The sequence below is a fragment of the Eutrigla gurnardus genome, assembly GCF_963514095.1.
Source record: "Eutrigla gurnardus genome assembly, chromosome: 23".
NCBI classification, from domain to species: Eukaryota; Metazoa; Chordata; class Actinopteri; order Perciformes; family Triglidae; genus Eutrigla; species Eutrigla gurnardus.
The window spans coordinates 19400258-19427946 of record NC_139934.1 but is presented as its reverse complement, the minus strand read 5'-3'; the positions used below and the strand labels follow the sequence as shown (position 1 = coordinate 19427946).

At 44.7% G+C, this 27689-nt stretch overlaps 1 protein-coding gene and 1 long non-coding RNA gene across 3 annotated transcripts in view; one reads left to right on the top strand and one right to left on the bottom strand.

The window, feature by feature from the left end:
• The window catches only part of sorcs2 (sortilin-related VPS10 domain containing receptor 2), a 521993-nt gene that overhangs the window by 215781 nt on the left and 278523 nt on the right, over positions 1 to 27689 (bottom strand). For both annotated transcript variants that reach the window (XM_084003700.1, XM_084003701.1), the window contains exon 5: positions 2442 to 2515. In XM_084003700.1, coding sequence (XP_083859826.1) covers positions 2442 to 2515 — 74 coding nt within the window. The remainder of the gene's footprint in view (positions 1 to 2441; positions 2516 to 27689) is intronic.
• The window catches only part of LOC311009513, a 371301-nt gene continuing 354979 nt past the window's right edge, over positions 11368 to 27689 (top strand). Inside the window, exons 1-2 of the long non-coding RNA XR_014596655.1 lie at positions 11368 to 11434; positions 11724 to 11828. This is a non-coding gene — a long non-coding RNA (uncharacterized lncRNA). The remainder of the gene's footprint in view (positions 11435 to 11723; positions 11829 to 27689) is intronic.

The window sequence follows — 27689 nt, the reverse complement described above, 5'->3', positions numbered from 1 at the left end:
TTACATGGTGCGATTCTCCATAAAGTGACCTTATGGGTTTGAGTTTTTCACTGTGTAACGGATTATTATATGAGGTGGATGATATTGTTATGGAGTAACCAGGCTTCCATACGAATTGTCGTAAATCCTATTGGTAGCATAATGACAGTTTGCATGGTGGAATTCTCCGTGACCTTATGGGTCTGAGTGTTTCTCTATGTGAGGGATTGTTATGTGAGGTAGACAATTTTAGTGGAGTGAATCAGTCTGACACTATATTGTCATAATTCCTAAACTTGGTAGCATAATGACAGTTTGCATGGTGGAATTCTCCATGAACTTATGGGTATGAGTGTTTCTCTATGTGAGGGATTGTTATGTGAGGTCGACGATATTGGAGTAGGGGTAACCAGACCGCCGCTCATATTGTCCTAAATCCTATTGGTAGTATAATGACGGTTTATATAGTGGAATTCTTTGTGATTGAGGATTTTTCTATATGAGGGATTGTTATGCGAGGTGGATGACATTGTAGTAGGGGTAGCCAGACCGCCGTGCATTTCTGGATGATGCTGGGTCAGCGGCGGCACCAGAAAATTATTATTGGGGGGGCAATGAGGGGGTCTGATTGTTTATAGGAGGTGCTAGTGAATTCTGACACCAACAAATAATACTATAATAGATATAGATGTACTGTTCCCGTGGCCGTGCAGATACACTACATATTGTGGACTGCATGTTACTAAACGTTTATCATAAAACAAACACAAGCATATTTAACTACTTTTAATGAAATTAAGTGCCAAACAACAAGCACAAAAAACAATACAAATCCACCACAGAGAAAATCCGTGGATTTACAAGAGTGTAACTGAGAATTGTAGCACAGTGTATAGTTGTATACAGTATACTCTTACAACTGTCTCTTAACTCACTAAATGTGTTTTCTCTCTCCTTCTGTTCTCCTCTCCTTCACTCTCCACTCCTGTCTTCCTCCTCTTCCTCTCCTCTAAACTCCTCCTCAGCGGCGGCACCAGAAAATTATTATTGGGGGGGCAATGAGGGGGTCTGATTGTTTATAGGAGGTAATAGTGAATTCTGACACCAACAAATAATACTATAATAGATATAGATGTACTGTTCCCGTGGCCGTGCTGATACACTACATATTGTGGACTGCATGTTACTAAACGTTTATCATAAAACAAACACAAGCATATTTAACTACTTTTAATGAAATTAAGTGCCAAACAACAAGCACAAAAAACAATACAAATCCACCACAGAGAAAATCCGTGGATTTACAAGAGTGTAACTGAGAATTGTAGCACAGTGTATAGTTGTATACAGTATACTCTTACAACTGTCTCTTAACTCACTAAATATGTTTTCTCTCTCCTTCTGTTCTCCTCTCCTTCACTCTCCACTCCTGTCTTCCTCCTCTTCCTCTCCTCTAAACTCCTCCTCCTCCTCCTCACTCTCCACTCTTGTCTTCCTCTCCTCTAAACTCCTCCTCCTCAGTCTCCACTCCTGTCGTCCTCCTCTTCCTGTCCTCTAAACTCCTCCTCCTCACTCTCCACTCCTGTCTTCCTCTCCTCTTCCTCCCTTCTTGTCCTCTAAACTCTGCTTAACTCGCTCTCCAATGCTGTCTTTCTCTCTTCTCCTCTCCCCTCCTCCTCCTGTCTCTGTTCTCCTCACCTACTACCGCCCCTTCGTCATCCTCGCTTTCATCCTCATCCTCCAAGTCCGTCATCACTCTGTCCTGCGTCCGTAAATCACCACCACCATCGTCCACTCTTATTCGCTTTTTGGCTATCACAAATCGGTCCATTTCGCTCTGTTGACACAATCGCTAACTAGCCACTATGCATCAACCACCGCTAACGTGAACGTCAAATTCAGCCTGCCATCTGCGTGCAAACCAGCCAATCAAATCGCACGACACAGGGAAAGAAAAAAAAACAATCACCATAGGAACGTTATGAACAATATTTCTTCAGATGATTGATTGTTAATGTCTCAGTGTCTTAATTTGTTCTATATTTGTTATAGTTTTTAATCCATAAATATTTCGAGGGGAGGGGGGGCGCAGCCTTTGACAGGAGGGTCTTGAGACCCTGCTTGCCCCCCCCCCCCTCTCGCGCCGTCACTGGTGACATCAGATGTATAGGCCTTTTTAAACAGATATGTTTTGAGTTCTGGTTTGAAATGTGTGAGTGAATCAATGTTCCTTGGGTGGTAAGGAGTTCCAGGAGGCGAGGAGCAGAGCAGCTGAATGCCCTGCTCCCCATTGTGGTGAGATGGGCACAGGGGACAGACAGGTCTCTTTGCCTCGTTCCTGAGAGAAACTGTTTCATAGAGTGTCATGGGATGAGTGAGTAATGACTCTGCTGCCAGCCATCTACCCCCCCAATTGTAAATAGTTGCATTTATTGCATAAGACAAAATAAAGTTTAACTGACCAGAAAACCTTGTCCTTAGTTACCCTCTCCTGAAGCAAAGCCCACTTGCGGCCTAGGTCTGTGGAAGCAAAGAGCTGGACAAGAAAGGGTGAAAAAAACAGAGAAAACCACCATTAGACAGACAATCACACACTCAAAGCATGTAGGAATCAACTTTGACTCCTAACCCCAATGCACAATTTCCAGTTGCAGACTTTAAATCGAAGGATAAATCCAGTCTGGTTGAGCAAGTTAATACTGAACTCAATTCATTGTTAATCATGACAAGGTTCTGTGTCTGTGTGTGTGTATGTGTGCATGCCTAATATTTTGCGAGTAGTGGGTTAATAATAGTGTGTGTTTGCTTGTACAGAATTGTCATGACATCAAGTCTATTGTTTCCGCATAAAGTATCCTTGAGATCTGAAAAGCACATTGAAGATGAGAAAAGTATTTCAACATACACACCTCTACCATAGAAAAAAGTAGTTGAAGAACTTGTTTTTAAGGCATCCTCCTACAAAATATGAATCATCATTCATATAATTATATACAAAAGCACATTCCAATTGTGCTTTTGAGAAATCTCTCCCTGTTCTCACAATCTTTCAATCAGAGGGGTGGATTATCAATCAAGATGGCAGTCGGTGTTACAACTGTGGGGAGGTGGGACATATGTGACCAGCCACGGCAAAACCAGGAACAAGTCTCCCCCGGGGCATTTTGAGTTATTCACAGATTCTGAAAGTGTAGTTTCTAAGCTTTCCAATCAGGTCTAACACATGGAAATAATCATATTTGAAGAAGTTGTGGCCATTTGAATGTATGCCCCTCTGAAAACCTTTTACTGAGAAAACTGGCCAAATAGATTTGCAAATCTCACCTCACCTCACCTCACCTCACCTGGTGAGAAAATAAACACAATGGTGCTCATTTGCATCTCATTCAGATAAGCTTTCCCCTTACAGATGTCACACATACCCCTTTTCCACCAACGCGAACCTAGTTCCTACCAGCCGGTGCCCGTGCTGGTTTGCAGTTGGTTCAACTTGCGAACCTTCTGAGAACCTGTTTGCGTTTCCACCAGCTAGAGAGCCCAGAGAGCCATGTCATTACGTCTGAGGTTTCCCCGCAGCGCTCATTTCAAGCATAGCAGACATGTATCTTCAGAAAAAGTATTTATTTTGGCAAATAATACAATAACAGTAAAATACACAAAATACTAAAATCACAACATTTTTTAAAGTGTAGAACAGTGTGTGATCAATAGATCAGAGTGTTTGATGTTTAGTCATCTGCAGGTTGGACCACCGTTCAATATCGCCGATGTCCGACAGCTCTACGAACACAAACCAGGGAACAGCGGTTTAATCACAAACTTGTCCACGCTGCTGTGAAGACAGATGTTAAGTTACGTTGGTAGTTGGTAACGTTTAGTGAGCCAACGGCAGTCAGAAAGTGGCATGCTAACGTTGTTGTTAGCAATATCACGCTAGCGGGCTAGCCAGCCGGTCAGCTTACATTACCTGAGGAAGCATAGCCACTAGTTGCTGCTGTTACGAACGTAATCACTAGCTTGGTAAACTAAACAGAAATGTGTCGTTGGTTTGCAACAAGGTCAAACATTTTAAAAGTGAAACTTACCGGGAACAGTTACGTTATTAAAGGTCACATATTATACTGTTTTCATCAATTTCACACAGCTGTCAGAGGTCTAACAACACTGTATTCGATATGCATTGCCCCAAACCCATCTTTGGTCCTGAATTTCAGCTGTCTAAAAGCTCCTCAAATGAGCTCTACTGAGAACATGCTGCTTCTTTGTCTGTACCTTTAAATTCTAATGAGCTGTGTCTGTCAGCCTACTCGGAGAGGAGACGATGCCACTTGCTCTATGCGGCAGCATGCGGCAATGTTTACGTGGATGTATCACTATGGCTCAGGTGAAGTTGCTGGGGCCCGTATTGTGGGGACAGATCCTTTTACTAGGGTCAGTGTCGAGGCAAAGCCAGCTTTGTACTGACCCTCATTACTGAAGCAGCCCGATGTGAAGTGGTTAGCACACACATAGAAGCTAACACGGACCGTAGCCGTAAAAATGAAACGCAAGAGACTAGACCCAGACCGCCGTGCACGGAGCTCTGTCGGACATGCGCCCCCTGGCTCCGTCCAACCGCAGGCAGCAGAAGATGCACCAGAGCGCGTGAGACAAAGGGAGGATTGTCTCCAGCTTCACCTGCACAGGGATTTATTCACGGAGCACCAGCCGGATCTACCAGCACCATGACCGGTAAGTTGGGCTGCACTCTCCGTGCACGCTGTGGGTCCGTGCACGCTGTCTGCCCGTGCTCTCTGTGCTGCTCTTGTGCGTGCTCTCAGTGCACGCTATGGGTCTGTCGGTCGCGCTCTCCCACACTGTCTGTCCGTGATGTTGGTCCACACTCTCCATGCTTGCTGTAGGTCTGCGCGTGCTGTGGTGCGTGCTGTGGGTGCGTGTAGGTCCGTGCTGCTGTCAGCCTGGGCTGTCAGTCCTGCTGTCGGTCTGTCCATGCTCTCATCGGCGCTCTCAGTGGGTCTCTCTGCTTGGCGCTCTCTGTCCGCTTTCTCCATCCGCGCTGTCGGCTCTCGGCGCTGTGTGGGGAAACGCCCCCCTTTCGGATCTCCTATCATCGTGCAGAGGAGTTTATGCAAATGACTCCTTTCGTTACGTAACTAAAGGAGCTAAATCTGAACAGCCTGTAGGAGCACCGTTTTACCAGAGGGTAGGCTGCAGAGACCATGCAGGAATTGCTTGTTTTCCTCATCCTGGGAGGTTGGCAGGCTCAGGGAAGACCAGTTTATAGGTGTAGAGACCAGAGAAAACCTGTTTTTCATAATATGGCCACTTTAAAACTCCACAGCGGCGTATTTCCCCCCGTCGCCTCGAGCGTTAACCCCGCCCCCAGCCCCTTACGTAGGTTTGCGAACGGTTCTAGCCCAGCAAAGACTTGGGGCCGCTCTGGAACCAGATTTCCTGGCCGAGAGCCGGTTCTTTGTCTGTGGAAACAGGAAGAACTGGTTCGCGATTGTGCACCGGCTCCGAACCGCCCCTCAAAATGCCTCAGTGGAAAAGGGGCATCAGTGATATCTGGTATCTGTTAGCCTGCAGGGCAGAGAGTATTGTAGTGGTTTGAACAATGGTTATCAAGAGCAGTTATGTAGTTAATGTTGATGTAGTGTTATCTTCGTTAAGCACTTTACTGGACTGATCAGAACTAGAAGGTACTTTATTGAAATGGAAATGCTTAAAGTGTACAATGTAAACAATGGAGGAAAAGAAATAACAGTCAGTACTACAATTAAGTGAATTTAGTGCAGGCTGTTGGAGGGAGGGAGAGGCTGTGCATAAGGGCTAACATAGCAAGCAAGAGGCTGTAAAGGAGAGTCCAATTATTTGGTGACATCCGCATCCTCTTCTTCTCATTCTTCTGTGCACTCTTCTGTGCTGTGACCCTTGGCGCTGGGCATGTGATGTCTTTTGCCTCGTCAGCACAGAAAGGCCTGATTTTTTTCATAAAGATAGGTCTACCTGTCAATGTTCAGTCCACGTGGGGCCAGGACAGGAAGACTGTCAACAGGGGGCAGAACCACTGAATTGTGCAGTAGCTGAAATTCTACAGGTTCTGCATCACAGTGAGTTCTTGCAAGCACCACACCTGGTCTCTTGGCATCAAAGCTGTGACAGAGTAAGCACATAACAGGACATTTTAAAAATGGCTAACCATTTTTTTATATGTACATAATGTGAAAGTTTCAATATAAATACCTGAAGTGCTGATAACTCTTCGGAAGTAGGGACTCTTCTTCCAGTCCACGGTGCTTTGAAGCTTGATTTACAAACTGCATGCTCACCTGAAAAACAGATATTACTTACGGTTAATTATACTTTAATTGCAAATAGTGCTTTGCATTACAAGCACTCAATTCAAAATCAAGTTTTACACATACCAAGCTCCTTAAAAAAGACATTATGTTAACTTTTTATAAAGCTGCAATTGAATCCATCATTAGCTTTGGCATCATAATATGGTATGAGATCCTTTCTGTTAAACTAAAAGCTCAAATGCAAAGCCTTATTAAAGCTCCAGTCTACGATTTTTCAATTGAGCCAAACTTTAGCCAATAGTAGCCAGTAGCCGCATGGCTAATATTGGCTAAATGTTCCGATCCAATCCTCGCTCACTCTCCTGCTCCTGCTCACGTCTTTTCCCGACTCACTTCCGCGTTTGAAACTACGAGCGGACAAGACGCTTGTTGCCCTGAGCAGTTCAGGTATGGAGCAGGGCTCTCACATGATTTTGGCTGAGGCTGCGGTGTCAGCGGGGAGGGGAGGAGGGGGGGAATTGTGGCGAGCAATCACCGAGCAGTTTGGGATGAGAGGGTGAGAGAGAAATACGACTGGCACCCGCTGCATTTACACCAAAAATGTTTAATTCATGGCCGTAATAAACATTGTTACTGCTTTATACATGTTGTGGAAGTCCCCGACACACCTGGAAACTAAACGACGTCCTGCCTGAGTTCATAAGCGGAGGGAATGTTCCCAATCATTGTCTATGTAAGAAGCCGTGCAATGCCGTCGCGGAGCGGCGAGTTTCGAGAGACGGGACGCCGCCGCCCGCAAGCTCTCGATAATCTTTTAAACTGACCGTTGTCGATCTAAAATAAAGACAGATTCAGCAACTGCATAGCTTATTTCTCGCCTAAAATGTTTTCAGAAACACATTTCGGTGAACTATTTTCGTAAAATAAGAGGGAGATGGGAGGCTGCGAGGGGAGAACGATACGAGCTCGGAGGAGCACAGAGGGAGGGGTGTGTGTGTGTGTGTGGGGGGGATGCTTTTTTCAAACCTTTCAAATCGTAGACTAGAGCTTTAAGAGAGCAGGTAAAATAATGGGTATGTCCCCCTCTACCTCACTGCAATAGTTATTTGATGTTACAGTTAGGAAGCAAGGCATGAAGATCTTAGAGGACACCAATCATATCATACATGGGGAGTACGAGCTGTTGCCCTCTGGACGAAGATATAGGGTACCAAACCACAAATAAATTTAAATATTCTATGGTCCCTTGTTCAAATAAACTACTAAACATGTCATACTATAGATTTTGAGGTTGTGTGTACTTTACTGCTAAATCAGATGCCCACATAACGAGCCAAAAACCTCCCATTACAGCTTAGTTTCGATGTGCATATCATTTTAAAACGACAGTACTGAGCTAGCTTAGCTACCTAAGCAAAGTAGAAAACTTGGGTGTTAAGAGAAACTCACCCCATAAGAAACTGAAAAGTATTCCTGCAGACTTGGTTGCCTCCCATGAAATAAGATGTCCGGGTGGACTTTCTTTTCGTCTGCAGCTTTTTGGTGGATGTAGTCATCTCCGAAGTAACTACTGTACATCTCTTTGCTCTCTTTCGGCAGCTAAAGAATCCATCCGTATGCTGTACATAAGCTCTTGAGAAAGTTTGTCGCTACATGAATGTCTTCCAAGGAGAGAGTTCTCCTTTCTTCTTCCGTAGCATTTACAGTCAAAGTTATGGATTTTCTCCATTTCGCTGTCTTTATCCCCTTGAAATGTTACTGTAGATAGCGTCTGATATCTTATGCTCCAGCTCCTCTGCTGCAAGGCAGACAGGGGCACTGAATAAGTAGCCATGTGGTTCGCTTCTAACGTGCAGCTGATTGGCTGAAAAAATAACAAAAGCGCTTGGATTGGCCAACGGTAATCAGTATGGGAAATGAACTGCATTGCCATACATGCCCCAGCAAAGACAAAGTCAAAGGCAGATTTTTTTTTCAAAACTACAAATACAAAATGTATACTTTTAAGGCAGCCAATACTGTTATCTGAAACATGGAGTGGCTTCTTCATGATCTCAACTTGCATATTCTTTGAAAAAAATAGCTTATTTCGTTGTTTATGCAATTGGTCCCAGCCGACTTGTTGCTGGTTTTGCCGTGGTGGGTCACATATTGCGTGGGATTGTCACCATCATTACGACGCCCCCGTGCCCACGGCTAGCGATGAGGGTCGCCCTTGTCACTGCATGAAAAGTGGGATTTTCGTCAGTTAGCGGCCCTGTAAATTGCCGTGGAAGTTCAGGTTTACGACTGCACGCGGCAATTTGCAGGAAACACTGAAAACTGACGTGAATTGCCGGGAATTGACGTGGGCCTTGCTTGGCAGTTGTCCCCCCATGACCCCCCTCCCCGTAATCCTAGGGGAGGCTTTAACATGTAAATGAAAATGCTGTGAGCTATACAAATGCAAATCAGGGTAGCAGGGGGAGTTTTACCCCAGGTGACATTTTTCTGAAAGGTGTTAACTTCATTTCATCTTCATTCAAAGATATAACTTCATTTCATCTTCATTCAAAGATACACAAAACAATTTGCTTCAACAATTACTTTTAATCAGGCTTTGCCACAAAGGTAAAATGTACATTCATGCAAACAACATCACAGTCTCCTAGAGCTCAACCACTGCACATAGTGGCATGACTACAGTGACCCTTTATTTGGTCTTGCTTAAATGCACAGTGGATGTGTTAACCACACATCTCCCAGCAATGCGCTCAACAGGCAGAAATGATGCTGGGTATGACGTGTCTGTTCCCTGCAAGCTCCAAACTTCTATTGGCTTTCCATAAAAATGTCTGTCCGGATGGGGATGAAGCCAGGAAACTTGCGCAATAACATGTTTAAATGCAGTACCTTTTGACACAACATTAACAACTATAAACTGCTTTATAATGGCTGGTCGTAGTTCTGCTAGAGGGTCAAGGATGGGTTCATAGATCATACTCAGAGTTGACTGAACTAATTCAAAACCGCTGTTCTGAAACTGAAAACTCAGAGTTGCCCATCTCAGAGTTGGTCGGAGGTTGTTCGGCGAGAGATAGGATGACAGTTGATTGTAGGCGGCACAGCTTTTTTGGTTTGTAGCTTTATAACGAACAGATGTGAGAGTGGTATTGATCTTCTCATCAAACGTTCAGCAAGAAAGCGGATACACATACTTCCAAAATAGTGCAACAATTCCTTTAATGGATAAAGTTGTCGGGGACCCGTTGATATTTTTCACTTGAGGCAAAGTTTTTTTGTCATAAAAGTCCTGTTTGAATGTTGAATGTTTGAAAAGCGTTAATTTTCTGTCTCTTTTCGTTATCCCTGCCGTGTGAGTGCGCAGAGCAGACTGGAAAGGAATGTACCTGGAGGGAGGTCTTGCAAGTGAGTGATTAGCTTACCTAGTCTTAAATAGTCTAAATATGGTGATATAGGACCTTAATTGAAAATGAGTTGATTAACTGACATCGGAGGCTATGTGCCACATTCCTTTAAAGTAGCTGTAAATAAACCTCTTCTTAAAAAGCCTACTCTTGATCCAGGGTATTTAGAAAACTGCACACCTATACCAAAGCCCTCCTTGATTTGATGCCACATATGACCCTGCAGAATCGGCCACAAATCTGACAGCCTCAACACAGTTTGTGAGTTACGAAAATATATCATGTTGCCATACCACCTGTTTTTAATGAAGTTTTGTAGTGTATGATCAACCTGGAGGAAATACATTTTTGGAATGCTTCAATAAACTGCCGAAGATTTATGACGTAACTATGAACGATGTTTCTGTTATTTAGTCCAATCCACTGAGGGGATGCAAAAATAAAGGCCCATCTCTGTAATACAGTTCAGTTCATCCGTTTAAATATACTGTAACGTCCCCATTTGGAAAACATGCAACTGTGAACTGTCAACAACACGGCACTACTTACGATATTAATTGTTGCCAAAATAGCTCTCAGATACGTTACTTATAGAGCAAAAAAAGCAGCATTAGCATCATTGTGGCTAGCGCTAGCTACGCTTACACACACATCGATTTACCATCCAAAAGGTTACCCAAACATGTTAACTAACCATTCAGTAACGTCCTGCTGCAACTGCGGCGTCACAACTTCTGCAGGAGCTCAGTTTGAAGCAGTACAGCTGGACCGCTGTTTGTAGCGTAGAACCATAACCATGGTAACAAGCAGACAGCACGGGGCGGAGAGACACAATCACTTCCTCAAGTGGTCGTGTCGGGGGTCATCTCAATAGCATACGGCTACACCCCGACAGAATCACTCGTTTGAAAAAGTAACGTCCTGCCTGGATTCTCCTACCATTGCTAAGCAGATGACACCCAGCTGTTCCTCTCTTTTCCCCCAACCTCTGACACTCACATTGCAACTGGCATCTCGGACTGTCTGGCTGACATCTCTGTCTGGACAACTGCACATCACCTCAAGCTTAACCTGAATAAAACCGAACTCCTCTTCATCCCAGGGAAAGACTGCCCTCGCATGGACCTGTCGGTCACTGTCGAGGGCATCACAGTATTACCTTCCTCAACTGCGAGGAACCTGGGTGTAATCCTCGATGACCAACTATCCTGCACCCCCAACATCACTGCTGTGGCCCGATCCTGCAGATTTGCCCTCTACAATATCCGCAGGATTCGGACCTTCCTCACAAAGGATGCAACGCAACACCTGGTCCATGCACTGGTCATCTCCCGCCTTGACTACTGCAACTCTCTCCTGGCCGGACTCCCGGCCTCTGCGATTAAACCATTGCAGCGTATCCAGAACACTGCAGCACGCCTTATCTTCAATCTACCCAAATTCTCCCATGTGACCCCCTCCTCCGTGACCTCCACTGGCTCCCTGTTGCAGCACGCATCCAATTCAAGACGATGCCACTGGCCTTCAGGCCCGACTAATGTCAGGACAGCAGAGTCATTTGCCATCTTCCGAAAAAGGCTCAAGACTCACCTGTTCAGACTTCACCTCGACTCTACATAGCATAACTCTGAATCTACTCAACTTCCCAAAATGCATTGCGGCTCGTCTGACTTCACAAGTTTTGGATAATGGCGGACGACTGCGGTGATTCTGGCGACAGCCCGACACAAACCGTGTACACATGTAAGTATACTGTAACATGACTTTTATGTTTCCAGCTGACTTTTAAATCGTATTGATAATGAACGTTACTTTATTGTTGTTGGCATTGTACGTTAACGTTACGAATCGAAGGTCCTGCCAGCCGGCTAGCCTACTGACGGTAATTTACCATAGGGGTTAGCGAGCGCAAGCGAAGCGGAAAATGTGCTGTTTTTACCGACGTTAACTAATAATATAGTGCTTATGTTAAACCGTGGTTATATATTTACTAACGGTGATTAATAACGGCGTGCACCGTTGTCCGTTAAAGGGACGGATGCAGACACCGGGCGCCTCATCCGGTGGAGGGAACGATGAGGAGAAGTTCACCGGCAGGAGGAATGCTGCTCTGAGAGGCTTCACTTAAGAAAATGTGGTTTAAATGTTATAATTCTTATATCCAGGACTGCTGGAGACTCTGAGGATGTCCCAGGACTGCTGTTGCCTCTGAGGATGTCCCAGGCTGGGCTTCGTCGCTGTCACCCCCATCACCACCGTGGAACTATGGACATGGAACCCATCTGTTCTGTTAGTAAGCAGTGGACGAGGTTCTCCGTGGAACGCCTCGAAAGACAGAAGTCCTTCCTTAAAGAGACTAACGTTAACTCGAAGAAGAGAAGACGGGTGAACAATCCCAAGATTGCGGTAAGAATATGTTCGGTGACTGCTAGCTAAGCTAAAATTAGCAAAGCAAGCCCAAGCTAAAAGTAGCTTAAAAGCTAATAGTCCAAGCTAAAAGTAGCATAGTAGCCTTGTAAAAGAACAAGAGAGAGGAACCAGTGTAACGTTAAGTTGCTTTGTTAAGTGTATGTTGTTGGTCTTTTACAGGAAGCAGTACGCCGTCTTCACAACTCGGAGACGAATTGTAAGCGCTACGAACCGGAGCAAGGGTAAGATTTAAAGAATATGCTTTCATTCTGCTGTATAAGGAAATAGATGCGTTAACAGTGGATACCGATCTTAACTGTTCATTTTGTTTTCACAGACGAACCTTGCCTCATAACGAAGCTGTGACCTCTTACTTGCTCGGAGCTTTGTCCGCAAGTCCGGATTTCTATGACGCTGATAGTGACGCCATTGTGTGTAAGTAACTTTTACTGTTTTCTTCTTCCTTGTTTTAATTTTACTTTGACTTAAGTTTTCTTATTCATACCACTCATTTAATTGTTTTCCAGCTGCCTGTAAGACATACTATGAAACGGTACGCAGGAGCTTCAGACACACACAGCCTGATCTCGCATCGCAGGCGGAAGCTGTGAAGAGGTCAGCTCGGAGTCGTTCCAGGAGAAAGAGGGTAAGACTTATTCGATTTATTAGATGCGGTTTTGGTCAATGTGACCAAACCTACCTAAACCTATTTTTCAGGTGCATTAATAGACGTGTTGTGTCCATGCGCAGTGCATCGCGCAGTACTGATTGTCTTTATTGATTGTTTTACAGCTGCTGGAAGCGAGACGGAGTGTGCTTGCTGGCGATGAGGTGGACCGTTGGAAGTGCGCCACCACAGACATGATGTCTGATGAGGAGGACGGCGTCGTTGGCGGGGTGTCTGGATGGATTGTGCGACCTCCATCCTCTCGTAGCCAGGAGCTCACCGAGCTCTGTGCGACTCTACAGTCGCGATTAGAGAAGACTCCCAAGTACAGGGCCACGCACCGCAGGCGGCTGTAAAATTGACCAAATTCGGACAGAATGTCGCCAGTTCATTTGTTTGTTGTGTGGGCAAATTTGTACAGTTGTGTTGTCAATAAAGCTCTTTCTTTGAATACTTCCTCCTGGCAATTTTTCCTTTCCTCAATAAATTAATTCATATTTATATTTATGTGTGTGTATATATATATGTATAAATATACATATATATATATATATATATACATATATGTATATATATGTATATATATATATATATATATGTGTATATATATATAGTGATAGATCTGCTAACCAATCACTAGTGATTATTCTTGTTTAAAAGACCCAGTGTGACCAATAGTAACACATCTGCCAACGGGGGTGGGGTTTACATTCCCCGTACATACATCATATGCTAATTAGAGCCTTCGCTGTGGTCCGTTTCGAACCATTTTCGGCACAGACGAACGCGGCGTTCGCAGCCTGTAAATTGTCGTTAACTCCCGAAAATTAGGGAGATTTCCGGGCGTTTACAGGGACGAAAATCCGACTTTTCATGCAGTGTGTGGGTTAGTCAGAGGACTGCGTGCAACCCACTGACCAAGCTCCCATGTCTGCTGAAAGTCAACCATGGTGGATTCGAGAAGCTCCAAAATGCTGGTGAGACTGGACTTTGCACAACAACCCCTGCTCACCACAATGCAGGCCGTCAGCTGTATTCATGGGGAGACCAGGGGCTATCCAACCTATCTAACCCTCCACACCACCCGAGGATGATATAGTGGAACGGCAGGAGTAGCAGAAGGACTCCCAGTAGAAATATTGATCAGGAGGGACACAAGCCACTCTCAGGAGCTCTGGCGCAGCCTGCTTGTGAACAAGGGTAAGGCACCTCAAAATAAGAAAATAAAAACAAAAATAATTCATGTGTGGTTTTCAAAGGGTAAGAGAGGGCGTATCCACCTCCCCCATATCTGAAAGCACGGCCAGTGAGGCAGCAAGGGCCGTGGGAGGAGGACCAAAGAGGCACCGAAGATGGAACCCATCCCATCCCAAGATGAAATTGCTGCTCGGGCTATTCCCACTGGACCCGGAGGACCCTCCCCCTACTGGCCCTCTCATTGGTGGCTTTGGAACCGCCCAATTGGAGGATCCCAACCTTGCCCAAGCCCTACGCCAGGTCGCCATCGTGGAGGGGGTCCCAGTGAATGCGGTAAGACCCTTAACCTATCCACATTTTGCCATTTCGAATGGGTTGTCACATGGGAATGACAGCGTAAATTGTTGGTAGTTCCACGCCCTTTCGTATCCTCTGTGTTACAGATGGCCCACTCCCATCTGCTGGGGGCCCACCTTGGGGTGGCCAAGACGATGGACAGGATCAAGGCACGGTTCCATTGGCCCGGGATGAAGAAAGCCGTCAAAGACTACTGCGACGGCTGCCCGATTGTCAACTAGTGGCCCCCCAGCCCCATAACTGCAACCCCCTGATACCCCTACCCGTGCCCATCACGAGGTGTCGTTCACTCGGATAGGTATTGACATAGTGGGCCCTCTCCCCAAAAGAGGAAGGGGGCATCACTACATTTTAGTGGTGGTGGATTACGCCTGAGGCTATCCCGTTGCACACCATGGCTACTAAAGGTATTGCACGGGAACTGTTGCTTATGTTTTCCAGACTGGGCTTACCAGAGGAGATCCTAACAGATCAAGAGATGACCTGCATGTCACGGGTCATGAGGGATCTCTGCGGGTTGCAGAGAAAGATTGGAAGCATCTTTAAAGCTCTGTATTACTGTTTCTGTAGGACTGCCTTGCCCCTGGATGACCCCCCCACCCTTTGTTTGATCACCCTATGGGATTATCCAAGGATAACCGACCCGCAACCGTCTGACTTCCTTTCTCCTGCCTACACCCGCTCTGGATAAAAAACCCGCTTCTGTGTACCGACCCTGGACTGCCAACTCGACCATTCTATTGGCTTTCGGACTTTGTGTTTGTGTGCCTTGAACTGTGCTCCGGTCTGCGTGTTGCCTTGTGTCGCAATATTTGTCTGACAAGCCTCCTGTCCACCCCAGGGGTTGTCGCAACCTGTAGGCTGCTACATGTTCACTATCATTCTCTTGCTGAATGTTTTTTTTTTTGTGTTTGAATAGATAATTCACTTCCCTCTGCAGCCTTCCTGTATGGAACAAATTAAAACCTAATAAAATTTCTCATTTAATGTTGTGTAAATGATTAATGTTGAGAAGGAGTTCAGTTGGCTCAAACTGTCACAATGGGATTTTGCTGTGGTGTATGGTTGGAAAGGCCTTAAGGACAAAAAGTTATCAAAAGATGTCCAGAATATTTAGGGGCATGGCCAGGGCGACGCCGTGACTGCGCTACTATTTTAAACCTTCGCCAAAAGCATCAAAGCTGTTATAACTTAAGCATTTCTTCTCCGATCTGCTCCAAAAATGTCATACTTGATAAGACTCCTGTCCTGAACACATCTGCACTAAGTATTGACTCACAGTCAGAGCGCCACCAAATGGCGACATGAAATGTGACTGATTTTATGCCCCTTTTCTGAGTAACAGCTCCCCCTTAAGGTTGGGCGTACACGCACCAAATATTTTTTCCTAGATAGCCCATGTGGAGATGTACACAAAAGCCTCTTAGACCCACCGCCTAAAGTCAACAGGAAGTGGGTAAAAAAATGTTTTACCCACCTGCTTATTTCACTAATTAGGGCCCAAGCGCCGACAATGTCAGGCAGCGAAGGCCTCAGCATTAAAAAAAAATCATCAAAATTGGTGTGCATATGAAAAATGTGAGAATTTTGCGGTTTTGCTTTTGGCCACGAAAAATTTGCTCGCTAGTGCCACCTAGTGTGGCCATTCGCCAGCCCCCCCACAACATAACTTCGATTAACATGAAATTTTGCACACATGTGCAGACAAGTGTCCTCTACAAGAAATCCCCTTGGAGTACCAAAGTCAGCCTTCCGCCATCTTGGATTTTATGAAAAACAGGATGTTGCTCATTCCTCGGACACCATTGATGGGATTTGGACGAAATTGGGTGTGCCTACTAGACCTAGCTGGGATGATGGTCCAAAAAGATTTTGAAAATATGGTTTTATTTAGAAGATATCGGCCAATGAACATAAGAGGGTTGTGCCACCAAAACGCAAGTAGCATAACTCCATAACCTTTTGGGCCAATAATTACGAAACTCGAAATCTATGTTGACATACCTTCAAAGAACATACATGTCAAGTTTCAACAGAATCGAATAATGTCAGGCGCTTCCAAAAACTCTAAAAATGCTGGTTCTGGTGCGGATCATCTCTCATCCATAGTTTCATGTGATTTAGGGCACATTCTTATATCAGACCACTCACCAGTCTATCTGCAGTTATCCCTCCCCCAGGAGACAAATCAAACCAAACAATGGAGATTTAATGTCTCACTCCTCACAGACATTAATGCTTCTAATAATATTAGAAAATGGTTAAAGCAGTACAGACAGTATAATGTGTCCTCCCCTGTTACTGATGTGGGATGAAGCTAAAGCAGTAATTAGGGGGCAGTTGATATTAATATATTAATCTCATTCAGAGCATATGAAAAAACTTCTGTTCTTTACCAGACAGCAATATCATGAATATGGTAACAAGCCAAGTAGCTTAGCCTATCAACTCAAAAGAGAACGTGCAGAAAACACAATAAAAAGTAATGCGGCAGGCCAGTTGAACTATGATACACAATGAATTAAGTCCTCGTTTCTTGATTTTTATTCACAGCTTTACGCATCAGAAAATCCCTCCGCAACGGATATCCATACATTTTTGGAAAAAATATCCCTACCCTCTATCTCAGAGGACTGCTTGCTCCAGGTTTGGACGGATATTCTGTAGAATTTCTGGGTGCAAATCAAGCCACTTTTTATGCCAATTCTTCCTGACACTATGAAGACAGCAATAATATCATTAATACACAAGAAGGAAGACACAAGAATCATTTTAAAATTCTTTAAAAATAAGACTTTAAAATATTATCAAAATTAATTGCACGCAGGCCCAGATTATTCATCCCGACCAGTCCGGCTTTGTGAAGGCACGCTATGCATCTGACAATATCCAGAGGCTATTAAATATGATTGGCCACTCGGCCCGACACAACAGAACAGCCCTACTACTTTCACTTGACGCAGAAAAAGCGTTTGATGTTCTGAAGAAATTTAATCTTGGTGAAAATTGTATTGGGTGGGTCAGAACTATGTATAGCAATCCACAAGCCCAAATATGTATAAATGGTACCCTCACTGAAAAATTTGATTTGTTTAGAGGCTGCCGGCAGGGGTGCCCTTTATCTCCATTTTTATTTAATTTGGCAATTAAATCACTAGCAGAAGCCATACGGGCTAATGAAGAGATTGCTGGTATTAATATCGGGAAAATAAAGAACAGAATTTAACCTTAGCTGATGATATAATCCTATACTTAACCAGACCCGAGCGATCAACCCCAGCAGTATTAGACCTTATCACTAAATTTGGAACAATATCAAGCTACAAAATTAACCTGACAAAATCCAATGCATTATTGATTAACTCATCAGTTTCTAATAGACTCAGGGCCATCTCACCGTTCACCTGGGCTCAAAACTGCTTTAAATATCTTGGGGTGAATGTGGCTCTAAAACCTAAAGATCTTTACCTCATAAATTACATTACCTGTGACCTGAATAATACTGTATCTGTGAACTTAAGAGTTCTTTGGTTTGTCCTAGGGCTTCCAACAAAAGAACCGCGGGTTAATATGTCCGTGCAATGAATTTCCAGGTGGTTCCTACCTTACAGAGTCCATGCTATGCCAGTGAAATGTCTAACTTTATTTATTTACTCAGACAAGAAGTAAATATTTCTAACATCCAAGGAATGTTTTTTATACAAAACGGTAGCTGCAGCCTTGAAACGCTTGCTTTACTCGCCCACACTGGTCTCTCCTGCGCACACTCACCATTTGCACCCCTCCACAGTCATCAGTGCACCTCCCTTAATAAAGGTGGGCGCGCGGTGATTGGTGTAATGACAAAAAAAAAAAAAAGAACAGGACAGACCCCACCCTTCTCTACTGACACAGGGGACTTCCACAGTCTATAAGGCAAATCTGTAATATTTCACATATCATGTAATTTTCATGTCCTTTGTATTCTTCCTTAGTGTGATCACTTAATTAATGTGATGGTGTCACAAGTAGCTAGTAAGCTACAAAAGTGATGTATAAATGCAGGTCTATTTACCATTTACACCCACTGAGAAGCCAACTCTGATCATTGGCAACTCCACTGTACGAAACGGCACCAGCAACTTTAGTCAAATGTGTCCCAGGGGCAAGAGCGGGCAATATTGAATCTCAATTAAAACTGCGAGCGAAGGCTAATTGTAAATATAGTAAGATTTCAATTAATGCCGGCGTTAATGTCACCTGATTACGCCAATTGGAGGGCACTAAAATTAATGTTTCCTCTATTACCATGTGGGACTGCGTAGTTTTCTCTGGTCCCTTGCCAAACTTTACTAGTGATGACGTGTGGCTGCATGTCATCTTCCACCGCTGGCTGTCGAGGTGGTGTCCAGATAAACGTGGGCTTCGTAGATAACTAGCAGCCTTTCTGGAGAAAACATGGTCTGATCAGGAGAGATGGCATCCACCCCACTTTGGATAGAGCCGCTCTCCTATCTAGAAATATTGTGGTTATTGGTAGTCCTAAAACATGACAAGCCAGAGTTCAGACCAGGAAGCAGAGTTGCAGTCATATACAATTCTCTGTTCCTCCATCAGAGCAGTCCATCCATAAATTGTCTACCGCTGTCTTCATGTATTCAGGGTTGAGGGGGAGCTGGAGCCGATTCTAGCTGACATTGGGCGAAGGCAGGTGTTACGGCCTCCAAACAATTAAGTACATTGACCAGTGACTCGAAATTGGAGACCTCAACATAAAGAAGAACACCAGAAAATGGAACTTGTTAACGGGTTTTATTAGCCAAAGGAAAATAAACATTCTTTAACGAAACCATAACTAATATGCAACATAAATACTTTACCCAAATAAAGAAGTCAGCAACCCGAAAGGGACGTGGAGATGCCAGCCAACTCATCAAAAAGGAGGGGGAACCAGGCCACCCCCTATAGGGACGTCGAAGCTGCCCCCCCGCCTGACAAAATCAAACTAAAAACTAAACCGAAAAGGAGGACTGCTGGCCATCTCCAGGCCAAGATAAAATAACAACTAAGTTCAGAACTACTGAAAGGAAAAAAGGTATTCAAATCATGCTGTGGGACAGAAGTGCTGCTGGGTCTGTCCTTCCTGAACAACTGCCCTTGCTGGCTTATACAGCAGGCTGGTAATTGGCTGCAACGATGTTGGATATGCTGCAGGTGTGTCAGCCTGAGTGTGAAAGGAGAGACATGGGGGGTTAAGCACAGCGATGTGTGAGTGAGTGAGTCATGGCCACATGCAACAGCAGGGTACACCTGGACAGGTAACCAGTCTATCACAGAGCTGACATGTAGAGACAGACCATTCACACTCACATTGATGGACAATTTAGAGTCATCAATGAACCTATCCCCACCCTGCATGTCTTTGGACTGTGGAGAGACCCGGAGAGAACCCACGCTTACACAGGGAGAACATGCAAACTCCACAAAGAAGGAACTCGAACCAGGAATCAAACCCGGGACCCTCTTGCTGTGAGGCGACAGTGCTACCCACTACGCCACCGTGCAGCCCCCATTAGAGCAGTCACCCACCCAAAACCACATATGAATGGTGTCTGTCCCCTGACCACTTAAATTAATTCAGTCAAACAGAAGGGGGATTTCAACTGCCAGCGGTGATGCACGGGCCCTCGCACACACGCAAGTCGGGAGTGCTACGACCACTGGCCAGTTTTGCAACCGCCTACCCGGCCACCGCGCCGTCGCTGGTCATCCCGTGCTTGAATTTACATCTGTTGATAACCGTATCAGACATTTAAAATCGTCATGCTCAACTGGTGTACAAAATTTCAAGATATTGGGACTGTAGCAACCCTCTGGAAACATCACTTCCTCTTATATGGCGAAAAAACATCACTGTCGTAACACAATAGGAGGAGTGCATACAAGTGTAAAAACACGACATTTCCTGTTGCCAGTAGGTGGCGCTCTCATTGCGAGTCAATATTGCAGTGCAGACGTATTCAGGGTCGGACTCTCATCAAATTTCAGCAGTTTTGATTATCAGACAATGTACATTGAAGTTATAACAGTTGCGAGCCTGGCCATGCCCTTTGACTTATGTAAGAGCTTTTGATAATTTTTCATCGGTGAGGCCTTTAGAACAAGTTTGGTATCAATCAGATAAAGGGTGTAGGAGGAGTTCGTTCAAATACACTGCATGAAAAAGGCGAAAAATTGCTTAAGATTTCACATAAAATGCAAAATGGCTGTCTTCCTGTTAGGTTTAGGTCCAAGAGGCTTTATTGTACATCTCTACATGTTCTATGTACCTACACAGTTTCATGCATGTACGTCAAAGCTAAAGGTGATCAATCTCTTAGAAGGAGCGCTTAAAGTGTAAAAGCATGACATTTCCAGGTATCATCAGGTTGACCTGGTTGCGCTCTGACCGCAGGTCAATATTGCAGTGCATACATGTTCAGTGTGAGACTCTTATCAAACTTGAAGTTTTGAGCAGATTGGACATTGCATCCTGAAGTTACAACAACTTCTTGTACACTGGCGAGCCATGCCCTTTGACTTTTGCAAGACCTTTTGATAACTTTTCATCATTGAAAACTCTGATAAAGCTGATAGGATGAGTTTGCTGTTTAAAACATAACACTTCCTATTGCCAGTAGCTGTGACTATGAGTCAATATTGTAGTGCAGAGGTGTTCAGGGTGGGACTTGGGAAGTTTTGAGCATATCAGACAATGTACACTGAAGTTACAACAGTTTTGAGTTTTGTGGCAAAGGATAAAATTTGTTCGCCGGCCTGGCCACGCCCTTTGACTTATGTGAGAGCTTTTGATAATTTTTCATTGTTGAGGTCTTTAGAACAGACTCACAAAATTTGGCAGGTATCAAAAAAATATATTGTGGGAGATTTTAATGTGGACATTGTAAATGACAGCCTTATATTACCATTTACATTTAAGGTATTTAGCAGACGCTTTTATTCACAACGATTTACAAGAAGTCCATTTGTCTGAAGAAAGTGCAACAGTATATCTCTATCATTACAGTAAGGATTTCACAAGAACAAGTTTCAAGCACACCCAATTGCTAAGTTAACATAGATAAGTGCAAAGATACAAAGTGCAAAATACTAAGTAAGTACCAGTACATAGAAATAAACAATGTACTATGTTTCTTTTTTTCCCTTTATTTTAGAGGGAGAGGCTAAGCACAGTCCAGGTGAACTCTGAACAAAAGGGTCTTGAAGTCTCTTACGGAAGATGGGGAGCGACTCTGCGGTCCTCACATCGGGGGTAGTTCATTCCACCATTGTTGCTCCAGGATGGAGCAAAGTTGTGACTTGGCTGTGCGACCTTTGCTTGCTCTTAGCGACGGTGTTACCAGCTGAGATGGTGGCTCTAGCTGGGGCGTAGGTTCTGACTAGCACTCGGAGGTAGGTCAGGGGGATTCCGTTAACAGTCTTGTATGTCAGTACAATCATCTTGAATCTGATGCGAGCTGCTACAGGGAGCCAGTGGAGTTTGCGGATGAGGGAGAATTTGATCATTTCAGCAGGTTGAATACGAGTCATGCTGCCTCATGGTCGTGTGGCATTTAATTAATAAATAACCGCCCCAGATAAGCCGAAGGAAATGGATGAGTGGTTTAATATTACATTGAAATGAGTAAAATTTAGAGGTGCTGGTAGGCACACAGAGCCAGGAAAGCTGTTTCCTGTCTTTATGCTAAGCTAAGCTAATTAGCTATGGGGAGTACATTTAGACATTTACATTTAGGTCATTTAGCAGACGCTTTTGTCCAAAGCGACTTACAATAAGTACATTTGTCAAAAGAAGGAAGGGGGGGGGGGTGTTAGTGGGTCATGCTATGTAGAGTCGAGGTGAAGTCTGAACAGGTGAGTCTTGAGCCTTTTTCGGAAGATGGCAAATGACTCTGCTGTCCTGACATTAGTCGGGCCTGAAGGCCAGTGGCATCGTCTTGAATTGGAGGCGTGCTGCAACAGGGAGCCAGTGGAGGTCATGGAGGAGGGGGGTCACATGGGAGAATTTGGGTAGATTGAAGATAAGGCGTGCTGCAGTGTTCTGGATACGCTGCAATGGTTTAATCGCAGAGGCCGGGAGTCCGGCCAGGAGAGAGTTGCAGTAGTCAAGGCGGGAGATGACCAGTGCATGGACCAGGTGTTGCGTTGCATCCTTTGTGAGGAAGGTCCGAATCCTGCGGATATTGTAGAGGGCAAATCTGCAGGATCGGGCCACAGCAGTGATGTTGGGGGTGCAGGATAGTTGGTCATCGAGGATTACACCCAGGTTCCTCGCAGTTGAGGAAGGTAATACTGTGATGCCCTCGACAGTGACCGACAGGTCCATGCGAGGGCAGTCTTTCCCTGGGATGAAGAGGAGTTCGGTTTTATTCAGGTTAAGCTTGAGGTGATGTGCAGTTGTCCAGACAGAGATGTCAGCCAGACAGTCCGAGATGCCAGTTGCAATGTGAGTGTCAGAGGTTGGGGGAAAAGAGAGGAACAGCTGGGTGTCATCTGCTTAGCAATGGAAGAAGAATCCAGGCAGGACGTTACTTTTTCAAACGAGTGATTCTGTCGGGGTGTAGCCGTATGCTATTGAGATGACCCCCGACACGACCACTTGAGGAAAGTGATTGTGTCTCTCCGCCCCGTGCTGTCTGCTTGTTACCATGGTTATGGTTCTACGCTACAAACAGCGGTCCAGCTGTACTGCTTCAAACTGAGCTCCTGCAGAAGTTGTGACGCCGCAGTTGCAGCAGGACGTTACTGAATGGTAGTTAACATGTTTGGGTAACCTTTTGGACGGTAACTCGATGTGTGTGTAAGCGTAGCTAGCGCTAGCCACAATGATGCTAATGCTGCTTTTTTTGCTCTATAAGTAACGTATCTGAGAGCTATTTTGGCAACAATTAATATCGTAAGTAGTGCCGTGTTGTTGACAGTTCACAGTTGCATGTTTTCCAAATGGGGACGTTACAGTATATTTAAACGGATGAACTGAACTGTATTACAGAGATAGGCCTTTATTTTTGCATCCCCTCAGTGGATTGGACTAAATAACAGAAACATCGTTCATAGTTACGTCATAAATCTTCGGCAGTTTATTGAAGCATTCCTAAAATGTATTTCCTCCAGGTTGATCATACACTACAAAACTTCATTAAAAACAGGTGGTATGGCAACATGATATATTTTCGTAACTCACAAACTGTGTTGAGGCTGTCAGATTTGTGGCCGATTCTGCAGGGTCATATGTTGCATCAAATCAAGGAGGGCTTTGGTATAGGTGTGCAGTTTTCTAAATACCCTGGATCAAGAGTAGGCTTTTTAAGAAGAGGTTTATTTACAGCTACTTTAAAGGAATGTGGCACATAGCCTCCGATGTCAGTTAATCAACTCATTTTCAATTAAGGTCCTATATCACCATATTTAGACTATTTAAGACTAGGTAAGCTAATCACTCACTTGCAAGACTCCCTCCAGGTACATTCCTTTCCAGTCTGCTCTGCGCACTCACACGGCAGGGATAACGAAAAGAGACAGAAAATTAACGCTTTTCAAACATTCAACATTCAAACAGGACTTTTATGACAAAAAAACTTTGCCTCAAGTGAAAAATATCAACGGGTCCCCGACAACTTTATCCATTAAAGGAATTGTTGCACTATTTTGGAAGTATGTGTATCCGCTTTCTTGCTGAACGTTTGATGAGAAGATCAATACCACTCTCACATCTGTTCGTTATAAAGCTACAAACCAAAAAAGCTGTGCCGCCTACAATCAACTGTCATCCTATCTCTCGCTGAACAACCTCCGACCAACTCTGAGATGGGCAACTCTGAGTTTTCAGTTTCAGAACAGCGGTTTTGAATTAGTTCAGTCAACTCTGAGTATGTAAACTCTGAGTTACGCGCGTGCCTGCCGACTCTACAAAGCCATCATCAATGGAGCTCCGATACTACGATTCACAATGGCAGCTGGGAGAGCGTTATTAGATATTACTGAGTGTTTATGTAGAAAACGAGCTCATCCTTAGAATGTGGAGCAACATAACTGCAGCAAAGTAGCGATAGTTGGTGTGGCAGACAATTACGGCCCGATCTAATGTGTATAACTGAATGAAACAAGTTCAAGTCTTTATTTTCAACCTTGCAGAGCGACACTGTGGTGTAATGCTTAGCAACTCTGCCCACGGTGCAGGGGAACGGGGTTCAACTCCCGTAGTTCACAAGGCAGTTCTTTGAATGAATTATCATTTTCATTGGGTGCAATCCCCCCATGCCCAGAAAGAAAGTGGCGTCAGTTGAAAGCAGAAGAATATTGCACAAATACGTTGTGGCTTCCCCGGGACAGAGGAAAGGAGGAGGGAACCGGGGAGCATAATAAATAACGTGTATGTACCGCCGTGGCATGTGACAGCCACGGTGCTGTTGCCACCGCACTCTATCCCTCCAAGGCACCGCACAGGGAACGGACGGCGTGCCATATATGGAGTTCCGATTGCCCATCAGAATCACCGGCGTGGAGGAACACGGCTGGGAGGAAATCAGCGCAAGATGACAGGAGGGGATAAAAGGAGACGACGGAGAACACGTTCGTGTGGAGAGTAAGGAGATGATGAGAGAGAGAGAGAGAAAACTAAAAGCCCTGTGTATGACCCGCTTCTGTAGGAGAACCCCGCGCCCTGATCGACCCCTGGACCGTCTGACTACCCGCCTCTACTTCGACCCCCGCCTGACTGACCGCCGCCTCTCCCGCCGAGCCCCGGACCGTATGACTGCCCGTCCCCATGTACCGAACCCCGCTCTCGCCCAACGACGTCGCCTCAGCCTCAGCCCCCTCAAGCCAGCCCCGCACTCCGCGGCATCGACAGCATCCCTGCAACAGTCTTTAATAAAGAACATTAATTGTGAATTTGGTGTGGACAGCCCTCTTGGTCACGTAGCGCCTTCTTGTAACCCCGAGGGCGCCACAATGTTGACTAAGGCATATGATTTTAATCATATTTCACATATTAAACAGTAAATATAAGCAGGTATGTCAACACAGAAATGTATTTAAACATTTCATAAATCTCCCGTTCGCAAAAACGCTAGCTCCGCAAAGAATCTGGTTGCGGATTATGTCCACGATATGAAATGTTGAAAATGTCGGAGAATATTGTTTAGATAATATCTAATGTGATTGGAAGGAAAGGCAATCAAAATTCTCTCCCGATGCAAAGCTGCTAGAATCACTTTTATTTCCATTTCGATTAGGTTGACGATGAAAGGACGGCACATTTTTTCTGAGTTGGTTCAAATTCCGGAAAAAGGCGGAGACATGTAGGGAGAAACTCAGGGTTTGTTGAAGCAAACCTGCTAGCGAGCAGGTTAGGTTCACGGAGTATGTTACCCGGGTAACTGACTCAGATTTATGCTGAACTGGCTTTGTGAAACCGAAAAACCAGAGTTTCCCTCATCTCAGGGTTAACTAAGTCAAGGTTTTCACTAAACCTGCTTTGTGAAACGGACCCCAGGTTTGGAGACATCAATAACTTATATTAACTTGTTGAAAAATAGCATAATAGGGCCCCTTTAAATCTTAATGGTCAGGCAACATCATGTCTTATGACATGATGTTGTCTGCCCACTAAACCCTACTGTCCTACTAGAGCACTACGCTCTCAGAATAAAGGGTTACTTGTAGTTCCTAAAGTCTCCAAAATTAGAGAAGGTGCCAGCGCTTTCAGCTATCAGGCTCCTCTTCTGTGGAACCATCTTCTGGTACTGGTTCAGGAGGCAGAAACCGTTCCCACATTCAAGAGTAGGCGTACAACTTTCCTCTTTGACAACGCTTACGGTTCAGGCTGGCTCAGGTTTGCCTCGAACCAGCTCTTCGTTATGTGGCTTAGGTTTGCTTTTAACCAGCTCTTAGTTATGCTGCTATAGGCCTAGACTACTGGGACACACTGAGCCTTCTCTCTCTCTCTCTCTCTCTCTCTCTCTCTCTCTCTCTCTCTCTCTCTCTCTCTCTCTCTGTATGTTCCATGTGTCCTTGTGCTTTGTTGGCCTTTAGGTTTCTCTGGATCGCGGTAGAACCTGATCTTTCTTGCCTGGCTTTCTTTTCTGGTCTGCTCCACATTTCTGCCTAGAGTCTGTTTTTTTTTAGCCACTGTTTTGCTGTAACTCTTGCTCCTCGTGATGTTGAGACTTTGAAGATTCATTGAAATTGAAAATCATGAGTGTGTTCTAGTCCTGGTCTATGTGTAAAGTCTCCTGAGAAAAATTTGTTGTGACACTAAATATTATTTAATTCAACTGGTAGGACTCTCAAGTTTCAGAGTTCAAAGTGAGATTTTGGCTGAGGCTGTGGCGTCGGTATTGTGGCGAGCGATCGCCAAGCAGTTTGGTATCGGGGACGTACTGCAGTAGGGGTGAGAGAGAAGTCCGACGGGCACCCGCTGCATTTACACCGATAATATTTCATCATTCATGGCCCTAATAAACACTATTACTGCTTGTGGAAGTCCCAGACACACCAGAAAAACTAAACGGCGTCTGAGTTTATACCTTTACCCTGAGGGGGATGTTCCCATTCATTGTCTATGTAAGAAGCAGTGCAATGCTGTCGCGTCACAGCAGGTTTTTTAAACTGACTGTTGTCGATCTAAGTCTAAAGTCAGTCAGTCTAAAGACAGATTCAGCAACTGCATAGCTTATTTCTCGCATAAAATGTTTTCAGAAACACATATCGGTGAACTATTTTCGTAAAATAAGAGAATATTTTTTTTAATTATTCCGGTAATTTGTCTGTAGAAACTAAATAGTAGATGTGGCGTGTGAGCATGTGAACAGGTTGAAATGCGTGTCTCACGCCCAATGCGTGAGACTTGAGAGCCCTGAATTGGTGCCATGTTGCAGCTCTGACACTACAGTGCTATAGCCTTGAATGTTTCATGAACTAAATCCTGTCAATGCTAGTGTGATGCTTCATGTTTGACTGAAGGAAGCAATGTACTCCATTTTGTAGCAGAGAAGAAAACAGCAGTGTAGAACTAAACAGATGTAATGTTGAAACCAACATTACATTACCAAGCCAAACTGAAAGACAAATGATGTCTTGAAGCCCAAGAAATGGCAGTAGCCCATCAGCCCGGAACAGGAAGAGAGGCCAACGCCCGCCCCCAAGGCCAGCTTTGACCATCATATCTCTAAATGTTGAAGGACTGTCTGCAACTAAAGAAGAACTTGTTGCCCAACTCTGCAGAGTACATCAGTGTGATATTCTCTGCCTCTAAGATACTCACCGCAGACCCAAACATCCCCGCCCTCGAGTGGAAGGCATGACAACCCTCATTGAAAGACCACA